At 39.0% G+C, this 23652-nt stretch overlaps 1 protein-coding gene across 1 annotated transcript in view; it reads right to left on the bottom strand.

Annotated features, from left to right (window-relative positions):
- Nucleotides 1–23652, bottom strand: part of Trpc4ap (transient receptor potential cation channel subfamily C member 4 associated protein) — a 77455-nt gene that overhangs the window by 27759 nt on the left and 26044 nt on the right. Inside the window, exons 4-7 of the mRNA XM_010640075.3 lie at nucleotides 20914–20971; nucleotides 18023–18078; nucleotides 12396–12524; nucleotides 6945–7152 (exon numbers count right to left, since the gene is read on the bottom strand). Of these exons, the coding sequence (XP_010638377.1) occupies nucleotides 6945–7152; nucleotides 12396–12524; nucleotides 18023–18078; nucleotides 20914–20971 (451 nt within the window). The remainder of the gene's footprint in view (nucleotides 1–6944; nucleotides 7153–12395; nucleotides 12525–18022; nucleotides 18079–20913; nucleotides 20972–23652) is intronic.

Genomic DNA, 23652 nt, shown 5'->3' with positions numbered 1-23652 from the left:
ATGCATTAAATCTCCTTGGAAGAATAAAAAAGAAGCCAACAGCAGTGGCTGTCAAAGGAAACAGACACAGGACACAGCCCAAATGTCCCTTAAACGGAACAAAAGAAAACAGGCCACTGGGAACAAGCATGAAAGAGAAACTTAAAAGAAACACCTCCTGAATCTGTAGATTTTTCTAAACCATGTAAATGTATCATATTATGAAAAGTTAATCTCAAGATACTTTTATTAATTGTATTAGAGTAACTTTTTTTTTTGGTTTTTTGAGACAGGGTCTCACTAGGTAGTTGAGACTGACCTGGAACTCACCAGGCTGGTCTCAAACTCACAGCCATCCTCCTGCCTCAGCCTCCTGAGTGCTGGGATTATAGGTGTGTGCCACCACACCCCACTTGAGTAACATTTTTTAAATCTGCAGAGTATATAGGCCTGTACTATAGTGCCAGCTACTTGGGAGGCTGAAGAGAGAGCTGTGAGCTCAGAAGTTGAGGTGAGCCTGGGTAACAGTGAGACTCCATCACAAAAAGGCAAGGGAAAGGGGAAGGGGAGGGGAAAACGATGGGGAGGGGATGGGGAATGGGTCAGGGAAGGAAGGGAAGGGAAGTCATCTCATAGAAACATTAAAATATATTATGCCTGGGTTTATGCCAAAATAAACCAGAAGGACTGGGGTACAGCTCAGCGACAGAGCACGTGCCTAGCATGTGCAAGACTCTTGAGTCCAAACCCAGCATTAAAAAGAAAAAAGAAAAACCCAAAGACGCAGGGAGTAGTGAAGGAATATAGAGATAAAACAAGACAGATCCTCAGTTGACAATTCTGAAGCTTAGTGATGGGTACATTATATTATTATAGTGTTTGCCCTACTTTTATATGTATGATATTTCCCATAAGAAATATTTTAAAATAAAATTCAAAAGAATACACTAAAGAAAATTCTTTAGAAATAAAATAAGTTATTTTATTAGTTATTACTACTTATAACAATTATTATACAAATTAGGATTAGATTGCAGTCATATAATTCAAAGCCCACTACCAAATTTGGCAAATAACTTAGTCCTTTTTCTATCCTCTATAAAATGATTTTTTATATTATTCAAAAAAATAAACTGGGGTTCCTCAAAAACTTAAACATAAGGTTAGGCACGATGGTGCACACCTGTCATCCCAATACTCAGGAGGCTGAGGCAGGAGCACTGCCTTGAGTTCAAGACCAACCTAAGCTACATAGTGAGATCTTGTCTCAAAAAACCAAAAACCAAACCAAAACAAACTTAAACTTAAACATAGAATTACCCTGTGACTTGGCAATTCCACTCCTCAGCATATACCCAAAATACCTGAAAACAAGTGCTCAAACACACAGACACACATATCCATCAGCGGCACCTCTGACAATAGTCTGAAGATGGAAACGGCCCAGATGTTCACTGACAGATGAATGGCTGAACAAACTGAATATTAGGATGAATATTACTTAGCTGAAAAAGAAATGAAGTACTGACATGTCACAATGTGAACAAACCTTGAAAACATTGTGCCAAATGAACAAAAGGCCTCACTACTGTATCATTCTTCATTTCAATTTTTGTGGTACCGGGGACTGAGCCCAGCATTCAATCTGAGCTACATCCCCAAACCTTTTCTATCTTGAGACAGGGGCTTGCTAAGTCACTAAGCTGCCTAGGCAGGGCTTGAACTTGAGAGCTCCCAGTCTCAGTCTCCCAGAGTGCTGGGATATAGGATTCCTTTTATATCCGTATCCAGAATGGATGGAAAGCAGAATGGTAGTTGCAGAAGTTAGGGAAGGAGTAATGAGGTGTAAACACTCGATGTGCATGAGCTTCCTGCAGTGATGAAGGCGTCAGGGAACTAGATGGGGGGTAGTCATACAACAGGTGAATGTACTAAATGCTACTCAACAAAACTGCTTACTTTAAAATGGTTAATTTGTGTTATGGGACCACTGTCTCAAAAACATTTTTTTTATCCTTATACATTTGGTAAATATCAAGAATATGAAAATGGGCTATATTGGGAAGGAGGCAGAGATGACTATCCAGTAATTTCTTATAAAGGGTAATTTGTCAACATCTATCAAAGTTTAAAAATACCTGGCGCACCATACTCTATTACATAAGATTGTTATAGGAACAAAGACTTGAAATAAACCAGATTTCTAACAATAGGGCATTGGTTACATAAATTATGGTATGCTCATATAATGGAACACTGTACAGTTATAAGAGGGGATCACATAATTTTATTTGTGACAGAATGCTTCGCAGGATAAAGTTAAGTCAAGGGAAAATGGTTCCTATCTTATATCATTAGCTGAACAAGAAAGGGATGAATCTCCGCATACGGGCATGTACAGAAGAACTCTGGGAGGACACTGGCGACAGGTCCCCCAGGGAAAGGAACAGACTTTCTACTGCACACCTGCTGTTCCTTTTGTAGTGTTTGGATTTTGTTTTTACTTTCTCTATAAATAAATAAAATACCTGAATTGTACACAAACATCTTCACCTAGCTGGCTTTTTATTATTAGACCTCTTTGCTCCAGCACACAGAGCTCCAGCTCTTTACCTCTTCTTTCCAGGGCAGGCTGGAAGGCTCCATCTTCCCCATTCCTGCACAAGGCACAAACTCCTCCAGATATGACCTGCTCAGCATGCAAGGACACGAGACTCTGACTTCTTAGCCCAGAGATTCCTGAGACTTTGTGAGTCACTGATCTCTTGAAAAGCTGAGGAAAGCTACAAGCCCTCTTTCCAGAAAATCACTGGCCGAATTACACACATAAGTGTGTATACACTTGGGGGCCGGCACCCCAGGCAATACACAGTCCTCATTCACAGCTTTACTAGTAGGTATGACAACTTGGTTAGTACTAAACTGACAGCTAGTTAATATTAAACCGACTAGGACCAGGGATTTAGTTCAGTGGTTCCACCACCATCTTGCAAGTGCAAGGTCCCAAGTTCGATCCCTGGTACCAAAAACAAAAAAACAACAATATCAAACTGACTGACAGACCTCTTCTCTCATTTGTTTCCACTGGCAGGTGAAGCTTTGCTTTCCATGTTTGGTTGTTGCATAAATCAGTCCCCCCTTGGCTGTGTCATCTGTAAGTTGGTAATTAGTGGACTTATGGCTCCATCTATAACTAAAAACTAGAATGATATTTGTTCCACAGATGGAATCATTTGTTTCCATCTGAATCAACAGAAGGAACAAATAGTAGTTTGGAGAATCTCAAAAAGGGCTTGATCATATTATCTAAGCTCCAGGAAGATAGTATAAAACTCTTCTGTGCAAGAAACCTAGCTCACATGCTTTTTCTGTGTCTACTAGATGATCATGTGATTTCTGTCCTTGGCAGTGTTAATACAGTGTATTACATTTATTGATTTTTGTGTGTTGAACCATCCCTGCATCCCTGGGATAAATCTTACTTGGTCATGTATAATCGTGATGATTTGCTGTATGTATTCTGTTTGCCAATATCTTATTGAGGACTTTTGCAGCTGTGCTCATTAGGGAGATTGTCCAGTAGTTCTTTTTTGGTTGGATCCTTCTCTGGTTTTGGTATCAGGGTAATGCTTGCTTCCAGGAATGAATTTGGGAGTACTGCTTCTCTATCAATTTCATTAAAGAGTTTGAGGAGTAATGGCATTAGACCTTCTCTAAATTTCTTATAGAACTCAGCAGGGAATCCATTAGGACCTGGGCTTTTGTCAGTGGATTTTTAATTACCTCTTCATTTCACTGACTATTACTGGGTTAATTAGAATTTTTGTATCTTCTTGATTCAGTTTAGTTAATTCATATGTATCTAGAAATCTGTCCATTTCTTCTGTAGCTTCCATCTTATTAGATTTTTTTTGGGGGGGGGTGGTTGAGACAGGGTTTCACTATGTAGTTGAGACTGGCCTGGAACTCACTATGTAGCCCAGGCTGGCCTTGAACTCACAGCAATCCTCCTGTCTCAGCCTCCTGAGTGCTAGGATTAAAGGCATGCACCACCACACGCGGCTCTTCCATCTTATTAGAATACAGAGTCTTGAAGCAGGTATTGATAATCTTCTGAATTTCTACAGGATCTGTTTTGATTTTACTTTTTTCATTCCTAACTGCATGGATTTGAGTCTTTTCTTTCCACCTTTTGATAAGGTTGGCTAAGGGTTTATCAATTTTATTTAATCTTTCAAAGAACCAACTCTTCTATTCATTGTATTGTTTTCTTAAGTCTCTATCACATTAATTTCTGCTCTAATCTTTATAATAATTTCCTTCCTCTATGAGCTTTGGGTTTGATTTGTTCTTTGTCAGGAAGTTTGAGGTTCAGCACACGCTATTTATTTGAGCTTGCTCAGTTTTCCTGTGACTGTCCACCACTAAAAATTTACCTTCTAGAACTGTTTTCATTGCAATCTGTAAGTTCTGGTATGTTGTACTGGAACTGTCATTTAATCGTAGGAAGTGTCTACTTTCTTCTTTAATTTCATCTGTGACCCAAAGGTTATTCAGGAGGGTTTTAATTTCCATGTGTTTGTGAAGTTTTTGTGGTTTCTTTTGTCACTGATTTCCAGTTTCATTGCATTAATTCTAATATGCATGTAATAATTTCAATTCCTTTGCATTTAATGAAGCATGGTCTATGAGTATGTGGTCTATTTTGGAGACCATCCACGCACAGCTGAGAAGAATGTGTATTCTGATGTTGTAGGATGGAACACTGTACATATTCTGCTATTTGTTGATTTTTTGTCTAGTTGATCTATTTGCAGCAGTGGGGCATTGAGGTCCCCATTACAATTGTGTTAATGCTTATTTGATTTTTGATGTTCCTTTACAACACTCACTCATAATAAAAACCCTACAGGAAACAGGAAAAGATGGTCTTTATCTCAATCTGATAAAAGCAGATTATGACAAACCAACAGCCAACATCACATTAAATGGTTAAAACTGAAAGCTTTCCTCCTAAAATCAGGAAGAAGACAAGGATGTCCATCGTCACCACTCTTATTCAATATAGTTCTGGAAACACTAGCCAGAGCAATGAGACAAGAGAAGGAATAAAAGGAACACATACAGGAAATAAGAAAAACTATCGTTACTTGCAGATGACATGATACTCTACATAGAACACCCCCAAAACACACATGTTTAAATACTGCATTGTTTCTCTGGTGTGAGAAACCAAAAGTGGAAATAAGGACTGAAGTGTACAACAAATATTGGGAAATGGGAAGAAAAAATATTCAAATGGGAAAGGGAACAAGGGTGGAGGAAGGGAGAAAAGAAGGGATAGGTAAAAACGTGAAAATAGAAGGAAAATGGAAACAAAGCTTCTGTACATAGGGAGGGGAGGAGGGATGGTATAAAATAAAATAAAAACAAAAACATGCACTTTTATGACTTAATACACTGAGAACTTCCCAAAAGTTGTAAGAAAAGAAGGGGAAGAAAACCTGATACCAACCAAGGAAGCCCTTTCTCTATAGATATAGGAGAAAAAGCAAGCCTGGAGGGAGAACCACTATTCTAGGGCTCAAAGAGTCCACATACTTATGTTTCTATATAAGACACGGAAAATTATATTCTTTCATACCTACAGTGCACAGTTAGGATGGCCTGGCCATTAACAGGGTTAGTGGGGGAGCATCCGGCATTGTGAAGAGGCTGTTGTGGGTACTCACAACTCTGCAGAGCCAGCATGGGCTCAACGCAGCAGCCGACTGCTCTTCAGAGGAGCATGAAGGCTGCCTTGGAATGGCCACAGCTTTCTTATTGCTTTACCTGTTTCTTTGTTGTTGTTAACCCCAAGGAACAAAGTGATATGTGTCAATAATTTCATTTTAACTTCTAGCTATTAATATTCAAGAACTAGATTTTGTGTCAGGTGTGGCAACACAGGCCTGTAATCCCAGCACTCAGGCAGGAAGATCACCAGGCTGTGAGTTTGAGGGGCTACGTAGTGAGTTCAAGGACAGACCGACCTACAGAAAGACCCTGTCTCAGAAAACAAAAAACAACAACAACAACAAAAAATTACATTTTGAAATACATAAATGTTTGTTAAAAACTGAATAATCTAAAATCTATGGCTGCATGTATACCTAGTTTCCCCAAAACCTGCTCAAGCCAGGATACTTTATCAGTAACAGAGTTCTTTTGTGACTGAAAAGAAATATACTGGGGTAGGCTGGTTAGAATAGCGGGGTTTTTGTTTGTATGTTTGTTTGAATTACTATACCCACATGGTTCTAAATCAGGCACCATATAAAAGTATACACTAAGAAGTCCCATTGCCACTGCTGCTCCTCTACTGTTTCTAGCCTCTTTCTAGCAAATAATCACTTTATGCTTCTTACACCCTCTTTCAGGTTCTTTACAGGTAACGTTAGTAACAAATGGCATGCCTTAGTAAAAAGTGTCACGTTACACACACTCTTCTGCCTTCCCCTTTTCATCATTAATATATCTTGGGAGATTTTTTTCTACACCGGTACATAGAGATGTTTATCTTTTTAAAACCTATACAATTTTTCATTACATAAGTACTCTGTTAATGAACATCTGGGTTGTCTCCAGTCACTTGTTATTTCAAACAATATTGCTATGAACAACTTTGATATATCTCATATGTTTAAGACAAGGCCCAGACCAGGCTTGGTAGGTCACAAGTATATGCATTTGTAATTGTGATAAAGAGTGGGGTGTTTCTGAGACTCTGAACTCATTCAAAAACCTGATGCAAGCTATAGAATTTGGTTCGCCAAAATAGAAAGATACACATTAATTTTACATAATCTATAAGTGGACCCTACGAGTCCTCACACATCAATCTCTAGAGACATTAAAATAACTAAATGATGTAGGAAGGGTCTCAGAGCTACTGTCTCAAAGTTCTGAGAACCCAGAGACTTTACCTTGGTTGATTTCAGCTGCAGAAGGCCCCAAGCTCAAGCTCTTCTTCTGCTGAGCGTTTTTGGCAAGAAGCGTGTGCTTGTCATCATTCCCTGTATCCATCTCTGAAATGGTGACAGCCAGAATCCGGCAGAAATTAGCAAGCTGTTGCTGGTCAAAATTGGATACTAAGGAACTCAGATTGGGAACTTCATCTAGTCGGATCATTTCCTACAGAAGACACAAATAAAATAATCCCCGTGCTCAGTCCACTCCAGAGACCGTACGTGCCGTTGTGTCCTGCATTCTCCCACAAGTGCGGGGCAGGGTGTTTCGCTCAGCTCCAAATCCCAGCTCTGCAGTTGGCAATTGTATAACCTTAGGTCTAAAGTCATGGAATCTGTCCTCTTTCCTTGCTATTTGTAGAATGGGATAACCTACTTCAAAGAATTGTCCTTTAAATTTATCCTCGGACACTAATGGTCCCACTCTCTACTGTGTGACACATATTGCCTATCAAAAAACAGAACAACAGCAACAAAAACAGCCAGACCCAAGCACTCAAGTTTTATAAATCACAAATCACCTTTCTTGTTACAGATTTTTCTTTTTAAGAAATGAAATATTTCCAATGAAAGCGAAGGCCTCTGTGTATCCCCACCCAGTTAATTTCCTTTTCTCTTCCCAGAGGTTGCCATTATTTTTAACTTGTGTTTATTATTCCCAGAGCATGTTTTTATTCTTCTGAGTATGTCCATTAAACTATACGGCACATTGCTCTGTATGGCCAGCATGAATATGATACTGTCTTACTTTCTAAGCTATGTAGCCCATGCTGGTCTTGAAATTAGGATCCTCCTGTCCCAGCTTCTCCAGTGATTGGACTAAAGGTGTGCACCACCAAGCCTAGCCTCACGCTTTCCTTCTAACTCAAACAACACTGACATTTATCTATACTGACCCACATAGTGCCAGTTCAAATTTTTTTACTGCTTTACTCCACAATTTTAGTTATTCTTTATATAGGCATTTCATGGTTAAACTATGTTGTAATGAAGATCCCCACAGATGTTCCTTGTATGTACATACAGGTAACCATTTATCTAGAGTACAGAGAAGCAGGTATTGTCTATGTCTTAATTCTGACAAGTATTTCCAAAGTTTCAAATTAATGTTTACTATAAACTTTAACAGATACCTCACATCGAGTTAAGAGAATTTTTCTTCTATTCCTAGCAGCTATGATTTGAATATGGTTTGAATTCCACCAAAGGTCCATGTATTGAGAACTTGCTTTCCAGGGTGGCCAGGGCAGAACAGGCATGCACAACCTACGGCCCACAAGCTGGATCTGTTTGACTCGCTTCAGCCCAGGGAGTGAGAGGGAATGGTCTTGGCCACATACAAAACAGATAAAATGGTTAATGTATATAAGTAACAAACTTCCTCTGCTTTAAAACTTTTTATTGTAACACAGGTGCGCCCAACCTGTGGCCTCCAGGCAGGCATACCTACCAGGGTAGCCTGTTGAGAGGTCCTTGAAACACTGGGATACCCTCAGAAGGGAGTCTTCTTGGGACTCCATGGTGGTCCTTTGGAGAGGGTTGTTATAAAAAGCCTGAGGTTGGGTCCATCCAGTCTCTGTTTCCCAGCTCAAAATGTAATCTTCCTTGTATACATCCCACATTGCTGCCTGCCATAGGCCCTGAGCTATGCACTGCCAGGTCTTGAGCTAAATAAACCTCTTTTCTTACTAAGTAGCCTATGTCCAGTATTTAGTCATAGTGACAAAAAGCTAATATGTTAGCTTTTATTACAAATATTGAATTTTTTTAAATGTCTCTTATTTGGTTATATTCTCAACTTTTTTCCTTAAAATCTGCAAATGTGTATGCTTTTCTCATTTTAAATTGCCCTTGTATTCCTCAGATAATAACTGCTATCCCTTACCCCACTGATTTACTTCCACTGGGACAAGCAGTTCTCTGTCACTGCATGTAACACAGATTTGTACTCATTTGCTTCTGCATCTATTTCCCTAATAATCTAACAGTTTTGAGGGATGGGTGGGCCCTAAGGCACACATCTGGCAGCAAGGGAATCAGTAATGCACAGTAAACAAGCCAATGATTCTTGAATGCCTCTGTGCCCTCTATTTCTGATAAAAGAAGGGGACAGAGGTTTGCTGTGGACCGAGCATTTGGCAGCGGCTGCTTGCACTTTGGTGTTTCCTTCCCCACTCAATATACACAGACGTGAGGTTACTGGAAATCAGGACTGACTTTCAGCTCATCAGTTCTGTTTGCCCTAACTCAAGTCTTATCACACCAAGCCCACTTCTTATGTTTTAATGTTTATGTAAGACATACGTTATGCAGCATAACAAAAAGAATAGCTACTTCTGCATTTCTATCTCCGAGGTAACCAGTGCTGTGAATTATTACTTTGCTATTAAAAAGCAACAGTTCGTTCATTTCTAATACTTTACATACTTCATAATATTCCATTGTGTGAAGAGACATGGATTAAAGACACTTTCAATTCTCTTGCTCTGAAACAATGATGCTACAAATGTTCTTGTATGTTACTTGATGAGCATGTGTTCAGAGTGTGTATATTTTCCATTACAACCCAATAAAGATACATGTCAGAAGGTATGTGTACAATGTATGTGTAGTTATAAGAAATGATATATACAAGAATGTGTGTGTGTGTGTGTGTGTGTGTGTGTGTGCATGTATATATAAAAACATGGAAGAAAAATGTCTTCAAACAATATCCTTACCTGATACACTTTGATCTCCTGGGTTCATTCTGGTGTTTTCACCTCTCAGAACCACTATTTATTTATTTATTGGTACTGGGGCTCGAACTCAGGACCTTGAGCTTGCAAGGGAGGCGCAGTGCCAGTGAGCTAAACCTCTGGCCCTGAGAATCGCTATTGTAGAACCGACCCCCTCCTGGTGCTCAGGCACAAGTGACAGGTGACCACAACGAAACACACACTGACACTTCAGCCCTTGGGCAGAGCTTCCCTAGGTGCTGGGGCACAGGGTATGTGCACCTTCAAGCATAAAACCTAAGAAATTACAATCAAACAGATTTTGCTGGCACAAAACAAATCAGCAATAATATATCAGTGTTTCTACTGATGCACATGCTCCAAATGCTCGCTTTCCCCCTTACCATGGTATGGGATTTGCATTTCCTTGTTTATCAGTGAAGTTAAGTATCTTCTCATAGTTACGGCCCACCTCTCTTTTCTGAAATGCTTATTCACATTATTGCTCACTTTTGGACTAGGCTATTTACCTTTCACACTGATTTGTAAGAATTCTTTACAAATTCTGAATACCAATCCATGGTTACATAACTGCAAATACATTTTCTCACTTTATAGTTTGTGTTTCTCCTTTTGTTTTGGTGTCTACCTACCCTTACAAATGGCACCAAGCTATCCATAAAGTATAGTAGAACCCATCATCATTTTTGGCAACATAAAAAGGGATGAGAGGATGTGAGAGACCAGGTGGAAAAAGTTAGAAAGGAGCAATCACTGCTGGGGAGCCTGCCGTTTCTGCCATGGAGATGCCCTTGTCCACATGGGCCAGAGCACACAATTATTGGAAAAATGACAAAGCCTTTTTTTATCGAAGGACACAAAGGGTTTGTCTGGGGTCTGTACACAGCACCGATCAGTTACTACAGAAAAAGGGCCATTTGTGCTGCTTCTGCCTAGACAATGACAAGCAAGGCCTGGGGAAGCAAGGCAGAGGGGTAAAAAGGACAGCTGTGCATAGGTACCCTCTTTTCCTGCAATGGCAACCTCAAGGATGCTGCCTAGCAATAAGAGGAAGAAATGTGCTAACCAGCAACCAATATAGAGGCTTGGAATAAGCCCAGAGAAGTAAGCTCTGGGTCTATACAAGCATTACCCAAAACCTAACATAGTAGCTGGGCATGGTAGAGCTCCTCTATAATCCCAGCATTTGGAAGGCTGAGGCAGAAGAATCTCCAAGAATTCAAGGCCAGCCGGGGCTCCACAGTAAGTTCAAGGCCAGCCTGAGATCCTGTCTCAAAAAACAAAAAAAACCCAACCCTCTCCCCACAAAAATTCTAACACAGTGACTAACAGAAAAGTCTGTGTAAATTTTTTCAGTATTTTCATTTTGATCACAATTTTTAAAAAACACTATAGATCAAGTGGCAGGAATTCATTGCTTACATTTGTCTCTTGTGTAGATGCCAATTAATCAATTTTTTTTTTTTTTTTTTTTTTTTTGGTATCAGAAACTGAACTCAGGGCCTCATGTTTGCCAGCCAGGCACTGATCAACTTTAATTATTAAAAAACTGATGAGAAAAAAACAGAGGTGAACTTAGGAAAACGCCAAACATTACAACCATAGGGAACCGACTAATGAATAAAGGTTTCACAGCAGTTCAACAACAGAAAAATGGTTTGAGAGTAGTCACTGCATGTCTTAGAACAAATACACCAAAACAAACTTGTGCCTTAATTTTGGCAGGGTTTTTTGTTTGTTTTGTTTTTGAAACAGGGTCTCACTATGTAGTTTAGGCTGGCCTTGAACTCACTATGTATAGCTCAGGCTGGCCTCAAACTTGAAGCAATCCTCCTGCCTTAGCTTCCCAAGTGCTGGGATTACAGGAATGTGCTACCATGCCTGGATAAGTACCATAATAACTTAAGAGGAGCACTTTTATCTCAACAAAAGGACTCCAGTTCTGTTTTTTTTGTCTTGTTTTTGGTACTGGGGATTGAACTCAGGTCTTTGTGCTTGCAAGGCAGGCGGCAGAACCACTGAGCTAAATCCCCGGCCCCTATCTCAACAAAAAGACATCAGCCATCTCACTAAATTCACCAAGTGAGGGCTGGGGATTTAGCTCAGTGGTTTTGCCACCTGCCTTGCAAGCACAAAGACCCGAGTTCGATCCCCTGGTACCAAAAAATAAAAAATTTAAAAATTTTAAAAAATTAATAAGGGAAAAGAAAAAATGTGAGAAAATGAAAAGATGGAAATAAAGTGGTTGCAAATGGGGAGGGGAGGGGAGGAGGGAGGAAGGGAGGGTAGGGACAAGGGGAAAAAATGAGAACCAAGACCTGTCATGTAGAGGTACAAGATCCTAACAATGAATGTAACTGAACTGTATCCCTAAAATGTACCAATAAACTCAATTAAAAATAAATAAATAAATAAATAAATAAATTCACCAAGTGAATTTGAAGTTTCAAGTTTCATAAGTAGTTTTAACCCAACTTATATATATTTAGGTTTTAGTCATAAAAGATCCATTAATATAAGAAGTATATCTTAGTAACACAAAAAACAATTTAACACTAAGTGTACAGACGAATTTCTTTTAAAAGAGCTCTTTATGTTTTTCAGGTTTGAGAATCCAATGGTCTGAGACATCCCCCATCTGGTTAGATACCTGCTAGAGGACACAGCTCACCTTTTTAACACCCAAAATATCTTCAATGAGGGTTGCTGTTTGTAAGAATGTTTTCTTACTCGTCATCAGTGTAAACAGGAAGATCACAAAATCATTCTTTTCTGCCAAACGCTTTGTAACTCCTTCTGTCTGTTACAGGGAGAAGGGAGAAAAGACAGAATAGGTTGTGACCACAAAATAAAATATGAAGAGCAAGGCAACCCTTCCAGATATCAGGAAAGCATTCCAATCTTGGAAAACTGACATAATCAGGGATGTCATGGGTTAACTGTGGGAAACACTTCAAACTCCTGGGCCATGGAAGAAGAGAGAGGACTGCTGGTACCCTGACTATGCAACAGACAGTCTGTGAACATGAGAAAAGGGGCCAGTGACCTCAGTTGGCCTGTAAAGACTAAGCCCCAAATGACTTCACGTCGAGGACAAACCAGCATCTTTGGAACAGTGGTCAGTGTAAATGAATGCACTTAAGAGCCCAAACTGCGGTGTAAGTTGAACACAGCAACACAGCATTTCCTAAGAGCTTGCAAAATGGTTCTGGAAGCCGTTCTCAAATTTGAAGCCCAGTGGTATTTTGAAGCATGGGCTTTAGGGTCAGACCCAAGTTCTAATTCCAGTGAGGTAAACGTAAACAAATCACTTCTCACCTTTGGACCTCCATTTCTTCATCTGAAAAATGATTATTTCACAAGTCTTTGAGAGGATTCAGTTAGGAAATGCATGTAAACACTGTCTATATAGTAAGGCTCTGCCGCTATCCTATAGATAAAACAATCTTCTTAGAGTAATCAAAAGACTTCATGTTTCCTTTGCCAGTCAATTGAGTACCACTCTTCTAAGTGACATTGAAAGGCTCTGCGAACAGGAGCAAAGTTACCTGTCAGGAACAAATTCCTGGGACTCACCTTACGCTGCATCAGGCTGAATGACCTGCTGTTAAAACTCATGCACACAGGGGCTTTTCCTACTTCTACCACTTTGTACTTCCCAACAACTCTGTACCTGTCAGCACCATTTAGAATACAGGAACAATACCAACATCTGCTAATATGGAACAGATGAATCAAGGATACTATGCCTATGTTATAAAGCATGCATTAGAACAAATACTGTAGCTAATCTTTACAATTTTAATAGAATAAAAAAGCTGGCCATGAAATGGAGCTTGTATACATACCAACACATACCAACATTCTTAAATTATTTGCAGCAAATTGCTGGCACTTAATCTGGTTAATAGGATCACACATGATTTATATATTCTGCATCTTATCTATATTTGCTATTCTTTCAGTCAAAGAAATCGCTTCATTGTTTATGAAAGAGATCAGCATCAAAGACAAGAACAGGCGGGCAAGCCTACCAACTCTTCCAAATGCCACCTCGGGCATGAAACCTCCCCTGACCTACTCCACACACATTCTGCTTCTCCTCTGCAGGCCAAAGCACTTGGTCTGTATTTGTCCAGTTCCTTTACCACACCCTACACCCTCACCCATGAAATACGAGCCACCTGAAGATGGGATTCTACTTTATTCATCTTTGCGCCCCCTGGTACCCAACAGCAGGCCTAGACAGGGCAGATAGTTATGAAACGTTTGCTTAAAGACTAGACTGCAAGACAAGAAGTAGTATCATGTACAGGTACAAATTCCCTATGATGAATGTGATCATTATGTATACCTAAAATGTAACAATAAACTTAATTAAAAAAAAAGACAAGAAGTATTTGGGAAATAAAATCTCGAGAAAGTCCCCAAAAGTAGGTGCAAGAGCTTGAATTTAAAATTGCAATATTGCTCTCTTAACCATAAACACACATACACATACCCACCCTGTAGAGCAACCAGATCTTAGTGGCTTTAATATTTCTTCTTCATTCTTTACAGCCACAAAGCCAGAAAAGAAAAAAAAATTTTTTTTCTGAAAAGCAGATTGCAACAAACATGACTTCTCTTTAAAGAATATAATCAGGCAGGTGTAGCTTAGCAGTAGAGCCTTGCTTCATACAGTAAGGCCCTGGGCTTGGTCTCTAGCACTATGTACAAAAAAAAGAATATGATCAGATGATGTACAGGTGAACACCAGGTATATGGCAGTGGTGGCAAACTTATGGCATGCATGCCACAGCAGGTTGTTTGTACCACTGAACGCTGTAAAAGCCATCACTGGTATACAGGAACCCGAAGCTAGGAAGCACTTTACAGTAAGCGGCATGAACATGTCAAAGCAAATTAAAATTTCATACTGAGGCATCTATAAAACTGTGCTGAGTATATAAATCGAAGGGCAATAAGGAAGGCAGTCTCAGTTTGATTCTATATTAATGTTCCATTTCTGTTCTTTAGCTGTAGCAATTGGTACATTAAAAAAAAAAGTATTGTTCCTCCAAGCTCATATAGCACCTACACTGGCTATGAGATGTGAAACAGGACTGACTGTAGCTTAATTCAAACCAGATCGATCCCAGCTTAAGGAGAGGGAAAAAGGAAAGATGTACCATGTTTTCAAAGATTAAAAATAAGGCACCTTTTCAGGGTGAAGAAGTGTGGCTCGGTGATACAGCACTTGCCAAGACACATGAGACCCTGGGCTCAATCTCTACCAAAAGGGGAAAAACTGCCCAGGCTGTCGAACACACAAACCTGTTGCCCTGACTAGCTACCCTTGACCATCCGCCCTCTCCTCTCTTCAACTTATCAACTGCTACTCCTTCTAGAGACTGGCTAAAATGCATCCTCTTCTGGAAAGCCTTCCAGACTAGGATTAAATGCCATACACAATTATTCCTTTCCTCTATATCACAAGGCATTAAATTTCCCATACACTATACAATGCATTTTCTGGGGAGGGTATTTTTCAAGATACTTATCATAGGTTCTGGACTTAGTATCTAAATGAGAAACTACAAACTAGTACCCAGTAAGCCAAGTTTCATCTGGCCATGGGTACTTTAAAATTTTTTAATTTAAATATGTTTACACAAGATTTGCTTGCTTCAAGTTTGTCAAAATTGATACAACTCCCCAGGCCAAAACAGGCAATTTCAAATATCTCGTTTTGTGCTTAGTCCCTAGAGACACCGCTGTCACAACTTTCAAGAGCTACAGGCTCTCCATCTAACCTGAAAGGAAGTCAGACCAGCAGTTGGACCATATCATCCACCATTCTTTACATCTCCCTTAAAAAACAGTGTTTTACTAGAATGCCACCTCATTGACATTAGGCATCACAATTTTTTTTTTGGGGGGGAACAGGATCTTACTATGTAGTTGAGACTGACCTGGAACTCACTATGTAGCCCGGGCTGGTCTCGAACTCACAGTGATCCTCCTGCCTCAGCCTCCTGAGTACTGGGATTACAGGCATGCGCCACCACGCCCGGTGGCATCACAATTTTAAAACAGCCTCATAAAATTAATGACTATATGAGAAGTTGACAGTGACGCAGCCATTACATTTTTCTTTTAAAAACTACTTCTGGGCCAGGGATGTGACTCAGTAGCTCTACCGCCTGCCTTGCAAGTGCAAGGTTCTGAGTTTGATCCTAGTACCAAAAAAAAAAAGAACTACTTCTTACAGGCCTTAGTTGCAAAAATAGTTGTATATTTCCTGAACAATTAGTTCTTCATCTTATAGATCTGTCTGTGTCTATCTGTGACATTTGCTACACACCTGAAATGTGGCCTAGTCCAAAGTGAGATGAGCACCAGGTATAAAAATTAACACTGGGATTTGAAAGAAAAAAAAATCTCATTTGTAATTATACTGAAAAAATAATATTCTTGATATACTTTGTTAAAATATATTATTAAAATTAACTTAATCTATTTCCCATTGTTTTCTTTTAAAAATGTGGCTAAGGGGCTGAGTGTGGTGGTACATGCCTACAATCTCAGCACTCAGGAGGCTGAGGCAGGATTGCCACTAGTTCAAGGCCAGCCTGGGCTACAAAGTGAGTTCAAGGGTAGCCTGGACTACATAGGAAGACCCTGTCTCAAAAAACATGTTGCTACAGGAAATTCAAAATAACTAAAGTGGCCTGCATTACTATTATAGACACTGTACTATTATAGATACTGATTTGTGTAAGTTTTCAAACATACTTCTCTATTTGTGTTGACTACTAAGAAGCTTAAAACTGAAACTGTGCCCTGTCTATAAATAGTAAGATGATTTTATGATCTACATTTTTATATGTCGAATTCTTCGCTGAATTTATGTCCCCCTGTACTTCTCAGTTTGTGATCTTGGTGAATTTCACATGCTGTCATAAATAGCCTAAAATATTTTTTTGAATGAGGCAAGAAGTGGGGTCAAATGTGTCTTTTGTATCTCTGCGGCCTATGGGTTTCACTTCTACAATATCACTTATTCCACTCTGCTGCGAATTATAGCCGTTTACAAGGCTTGCTGGACCATAAGTTCCTAATAGGTACTGTGTCTAATAAAAACTAGCTTTTACATATTGCTTTACAAAATGTATTCAAATCTGTTATCTCATCTACAGCTCTGAAAACCTGTGATGTTAGTATTACTGACTGTTCTCCACGGATAAGAAACTAAGGCTCAAAGAGATGTACCAAGCTAAATGCTAAACACAAAACCAACTTCTGGGCCAGGGATTTAGCTCAGTGGTGCTGCCACCTGCCTCACAAGCACAAGTTGCTAAGTTCCATCCCCGGTACAAACAAACAAACAAACTAACAAACTTCTAACATTAAATGCTCTGCCCTTCTTTTTAAATTTTTATATTTTTGGTACTGGGGATCGAATTCAGGACCTTGCGCTTGAGAAGTAGGTGGCGGCACCACTGAGCTAAATCCCCAGCCCTCGCTGCCCTTCTTTTTCTTGGTGGTACTGGGATAGAACTCAAGCCCTTCGCAATGAGCTATATTCTCACCCCACTTCTTTTTTTTTCTGAGAAAGAGTCTTGCTGAGTTGCCCATGCTAGGCTCAAATTTGTGATCCTCCTGCTTCAGCCTCCCAGAGTGCTAGGATCATAGGCTCTGCTCTTCTCTTTCCACCAAAGTGTTTCCTTTATTCACCATTCTTCCAGGCTCGGTGGTTAGTATAGGAATGTTTCACTCAACATAGAGGTGAGCTTCTGGTTCTTGTTTTGTTCTTTAATGAGGAAAATGAAGGAATGGGCATAAAGGAGTTAAAGCGAATCTTAAAGGACAAAGATACTCTGCCAGTGCTTGCTGCCCTTTGATAAGTAATTGCTCTGTCTCCACTTATACACATCTAGGGCTAAAGGTGTTGTAGCCCTGGCTCTTAATAATTCCTACAAGGCTGCCTGACCACTCTTTTTCTTGACACAGGGTCTTGCTACATAGTCCAGGCTGGTCTTCAACTCACTATGTAACCAAGGCTGACCTCAAACTCAAGGTGATTCTCCTACCTCAGCCTCCTGAGTGCTAGAATTACAGGCTTGCACCACCACACTCAGCTCTGCCTTCCCATTATTTCTATCTGTTGGTCCTACTATCAGGCACACATCAGTCCAATTCCCTCAAATGTCCAAAGAGAGTTTTCACATCCGCAACCTATACTTGAATGTTACCTTCTTCAGCACTAAAGATGTGGTGGGAGATAAACAGTGCCCCAGCAGCAGGAGTACTTACACAAACACAGGTGTTATACAGGATGCTCAAGCAGTCCTTGGACATCTCATCGCTTACTGAAAGGCAAAGGGGAATAACTGGTTATTTTTTTCATTGAAAAGACAGTGTAACATTATTAAACTTTTTAAAAGGTAAGAACTATTGCAGTTCTCTTCAAGATAATTTCCTGTACATGTCACTTTACAAAATGTTGTCACATCTATTTATCTCACTTAATTCTCACAATTGTACCAAGGGATCTCTGATTTTCTAACGCCTCTCAGAACCTACAAATCAACCTGCATACTGCTTCTGGGTTTGATATAGCAGCCACGTTCTTATGCTCCACAACTTTCATAATTTCAACCTGTTATGATGCTATCATTTGACCAAGCTAGTTTCCCTGTGTCTCGCCTAGGATATATCCAGCGTTTGGAATTGTTTGTTTTTTGCTATTTAAATAGACTACAAATAAAAAATTTAATATATATGTGTATTTATGCCTGTGTTGATCTGGACCATCAAGATACATTTTCAAAAGCAGAATGATTAGAACCCAAAGTATAAGCATCTTCATTGTTCCTGTTATAAATTTCCACTGAACATTCTGCTAGCAGCAGACTGATCAATTTTGTTTAGTTTTTGTTGTTGTTATTTGTTCTGAATAAATGGCTTTTGTGGGGGGTACCGGGGATGGAACTCGGGACCTTGTGCTTGCGAGGCAGGTGGCGGAACCACTGAGCTAAATCCCCGGCTGAGTAAAATGGTTTTTAATGTCTGACTTACTGATTCCAACAAAGAACTTGCTGTTTCTTTGTGAAATGAATAGAAGAGTAGCATAAAAAGGGCGGGGCTTAATTTTCATGAAGCCCAAACCAGGAGATGATAAAACTGAGTATGATTATATATTTAGCATGCATGCATTCATGCAATACTGTAGGACTGAACTTGGGGATGCTCTACCACCAAGGTCTCACCAAGCTGCCCAGATTGGCCTCAGACTTACAATCCTGACTCAGCCTCCCAAGTTAGTGGAAGTACAGGCATGAATCGCTGCACTGAGTTGCAATGCTTTTATTTTTTAAAATTTGTTTCCATTCACTTCTGTGCTGGCATAAACTCTGAAATAGTAGGTCTTCCTCTGAGATTCCAAAGAGCAGCTCTGTCAAGCTAGCCTGACAAGACAGGCTGCTTCATGTTTCTTAAGACAAAGCACTTATCTAGTACCCCTAATTACTACCTCTCAACCTATTTTGTGGCTTTTTATTTTGCCTATTTATTTAATGACTTCAGAGCAAGGTTGAACACCATATGCATATATCTAAGAATTTCTACACTTGCCATTTTCAAAGGGAGTTGGGATTGGTGCACTTACCAAATATTCATTCAGCATCTACCCTAAAGCAGACAGTAGTATGCTAAAAAGAAAAAAGTTAAGTCTCAGCTCCCACGGAACCTATAAATCTAATGCAAGGAAGAGAGAGCAAGTACACCAGCAAGTAACCAAGATGCTACTAGCTGTTGCAGCAGAAAACATTAAGGACCAACTTAGAGTACAAAACTGAGATGATAAAGATGAATATAAATTCTTTGATCTACTGCTGCACATACAAATGAGGTTATATACAGTATGCTTTATTGATGTTAGGCACGAAAATTTTCAAAAAATTTAAAAAATCTATATGTGATGTTTGTAGAAAGGCATTCAGATGTTAACTGAAGTGATTTCTGGCATGCATGCACGTATGCATGTATGTATGAATATATTTATGTTTTGTTGTTTTCTTTGGTACTAGGGATCAAACTCTGGACCATGTGCTTGTCAGGCAGGAGGTGGAACCACTGAGCTAAATCCCTAGCCCCATGTATGTATGTTTTTTGAGACAGGGACTCAGTATATAGTTCAGGCTGGCCTTGAACTCACTATGTAGTCCAGGCTGAATGGAACTTACAGTGATCCTCCTGCCTCGGCCTCCCAAATACCAGGATTACAGGCATGTGCCACCACATATAGCTTTTGGTTTTTAATAACAAAATGAAATGCACTTACTTTTTAAAAAATTTAAATCTGAATACCTAAAAAAATTTTGTAATATGTGTAAGTTATAAAGAACAATAGAATAATACCCATATACCCACTTGGCTTTAAAAGTTATGTAGTAAGAAAATACTCTGATTTTTACCATATATACTGCTGTTGTTTTTGTTTGTGTTACTGGGGATTGAAGCCAGGGCACTCTACACTGAGCTACATTCTTCAGTCCTTTCTATTTTAAGACATAATCTTGCCAAATTGTCTAGGCTGGTCTCAAACTGGCACCCCTCCAGTCAGCCTCCCAAGTAGCTGGGATTACAAGTGTACAAAAGCACATGCCACTGTGCCTGGCATGATTGCAGTGTTTTTGTTTTTTTACAAAAAGTATGTATTACCCTTATAACAAAAATTTAATAGGTTTTTAAAAAACTAAACCAAAAAAGGTGATTGTACCAGGTTATTTCTTATTCTCTCAGCTAGCTATATATATATGAAATAAGAATTCCCAAGGGCCGGGGATTTAGCTCAGTGGCATCATGCCTGCCATGCAAGAGCAAGATCTTGAGTTCGATCCCCAGAATTTCCAAACAAAACCTAAAAGTTGGACCAAAAGACTAGTAGAAAAATACAAAGATGTAATTCTTTTAGATCAGTGGTTTTCATGCTCTTTCTCTGAAAGCATCAGACCTATATTCTTACCCAGTATTGAAGGGAGGAAGAGAGCTGCTTAGCGAGAGGAGAGAGCAAGCCATAGCTGCATGCGAGGCACATCCTCGCTGTGAGGAGCCAGGAAGGCTTCACGGAAGAGCAACTTCTGGGCATTGCCCCCACAGTGGCGGATTAGGGACGAGGGCCAGAGTCTGACAAACACACTTACCTTTCAGTTTCTGTCCCCGGATGGAGACTGTAGGCCTCATCAGAATTTCTACAAGGAGCTAAAAAAAAAAAAAAAAAAAAAAAAGATAAAAATCTTCAAAAATTAATTCAAAGCACAACTTATAAAAGTCTTTTCCATGACAACTGAAAGCCCAAGAGTACTGCAAGATCATTGTTTTAGGAGGCAGTGAGATTCCCTGGAAGGAGCATTCTAGCCAGACAGGAAAACTTGGGTTCTAGTCCCAGCTTAGCCACTTATTCTCCAGTAAACTTGGGAAGTTAATGTTCCTACTTGGGCCTCAGATTTCTTATTTTTAAAAATGAATATATTAGATTAAGGATTCTCTAGGGTCCAATGTGGCTTTAAGTTTTGAAAAGCTATGGAACATTACTACTACTATGACTCTTTGCTTAAAGAACATATGCATGTGTTTATTTTTTTAAAAGATCTCCAGAAAAACCATTAATTGTTAGCACTGATTTCTATAGAGATTGAGGGTATATATTTTTCATTTTACATACTTATAATACTACACACAATTTTCCTTAAACTAAGTTTGTAATAAACATGTACTTTAAAATTCTGTTAAAAGGACAACTTATAATTGATAAGGTGGTAATCCATCAGAAATATATAACAATCATAAAGATATATGCACCTAAAATGGAAACAAGGCTTTTGTACAAAGGAAGGGGAGGGAGGATTGAGGGGAAGGGGGACTCGGAACAAAAGAGGTGGGAGGTATTGTATGGGGTGCAAATTCCCTCTGATGAGTGCTATCATTATGTATGTCTAAAACGTACCAACAAATGTTCTGCTGTAATGAAAACAAAAAACCTAAATGTAAGAGATAAAACTATCAAACTCTTAGAAAGTAAATGGGTAAATCTTTGTGACCTTAGATTAGGCAATAGTTTCTTAGATATACACCAAAACCCAAGAAGTAAAAGAGAAAAAAAAATTTAGATAAAACGAACTTCACCAAAATTAAAAACTTTTGTGCTTCAAAGGACACTGCCCGGCAAGGTATATAAACTCTATTTCAAAAAAGCTATTGTTTTTAAGCCAGGCGTGGCGGCGCATGCCTGTAATCCCAGCACTTGGGAGGCTGAGGCAGGAGGATTTCTGTGAGTTTGAGACCAACCTGAGCTACATAGTGAGTTTCAGGTCAGTCTCAACTACATAGTGAGACTCTGTCTCAAAAACAAACAAACAAAACCCCAAAAAGCTATTGTTTTAAAAACTTTAATGAAAATCTAAGTCAATGTAAAAAAAAAATAAAGGTCAGACTACTTTAAATCAAACACAAAACCAAAAAGCTATTGTTTTAAAAACTTTAATGAAAATCTAAGTCAATGTAAAAAAAAAATAAAGGTCAGACTACTTTAAATCTTAACAGTGGTTGAATTTAGTGACAGGCTCAAAGACAGTTTTCTAAAAAAAATAAAATAAATGGGGGTGGCTGTGGGGATTGAACCCAGGGGTACTTATCACTGAGCTACATCCTCGGCCCTTTTAAAATTTATTTTAAAATAGGGTCATGATAAGTTATTCCTAGGTTGGCCTTGAACTTGTAATCCTCCTGCCTCAGCCTCCCCAGCAGCTACGATTACAGGTACATGCCATAGTGACTGGCCTAAATTTTCTTTAATGAATACCACTTACTTTTATAACAAGGACCTTTGTGTAGATAGGTTTTTTTAAAAAGTCAGTTTCTACTTATCTACATTCAAGCATTTTAAAGTAATCTATATGCTGAGATCATATGCTAAGTCACCATGTTTAAACATCAACCACATATATACATAGATAGATATACAGATATACCTATATATGTACATGCATGGTTTATGTTATTGTTTAAATCAATTTAAGTGCAATTTTAGAACAAGGAAAAAAAACCTCTTCTAGCCCCTTTTAGCTACAGGCCAATATTTGGGGAGCATGTCCAATACACCCCAAGTTAAACAGGAGAAAAACAATCCTATCGTACTTTCAGTATATGTGCTGCTGAAGCGAGCATTTTTTAAAAAACAGTCAACATAAAAATCTGAGGCTAGACAGATCAGCTGGAAGATCTGAGACAACTTCTGTCATCTCAAACTAGCAACAAGTCTTTAGAAAGCAAATCCACATTCTTGGGATCGCTCCTAGGATGAATGAGACATCATGTTTCAACATCCTGAACCGAAAGAGAAAGGGGAAATGTGTGTTGTTTTAGCTCAATAGATTGGAAAATAAAAACCCTCGAGTGCCCCTGTACCACAGAATATCATTTCTAGAAAAGTGTTTAGTTCAGCTTTCCACATATCTGCATTTCACATCAATTGCACTTGTAAGGGAGAAAAGCAACAAGTCTTATAACACGGAACAATAAAAGGTGCCCTTTAATGCAGGCCTGGTTTGCTTTGTGAGATAGAGACCCCAAATCATCTTTTTAAAGATTATCATAGAGCAAATACAACGGTATTGAATTTTCCCATGCTACTAAAATTTTAACATTATTAACTTCAGAAAATTCAATCAGAGGATAAAATAACACTACCTCTCCTGGGATACTTTTATTCATTGCAAATAATTGCTATACAAAGTAAACTATGTATACAAAGTTTCATCTCATTCTGATTTCACCCTTGATAAAATGGCTACAATGAAAACAATAGATAATAATAAGCATTACGGATACAGAAAAGCCAGAATCTTCTTACACTGCTGATAGGAACATGAAACTGTGTAGCC

This window comes from Fukomys damarensis, unplaced genomic scaffold (assembly GCF_012274545.1).
Source record: "Fukomys damarensis isolate Sample0158 unplaced genomic scaffold, DMR_v1.0_HiC HiC_scaffold_22, whole genome shotgun sequence".
NCBI classification, from domain to species: Eukaryota; Metazoa; Chordata; class Mammalia; order Rodentia; family Bathyergidae; genus Fukomys; species Fukomys damarensis.
This window is presented reverse-complemented; position numbering and strand designations above follow the sequence as displayed.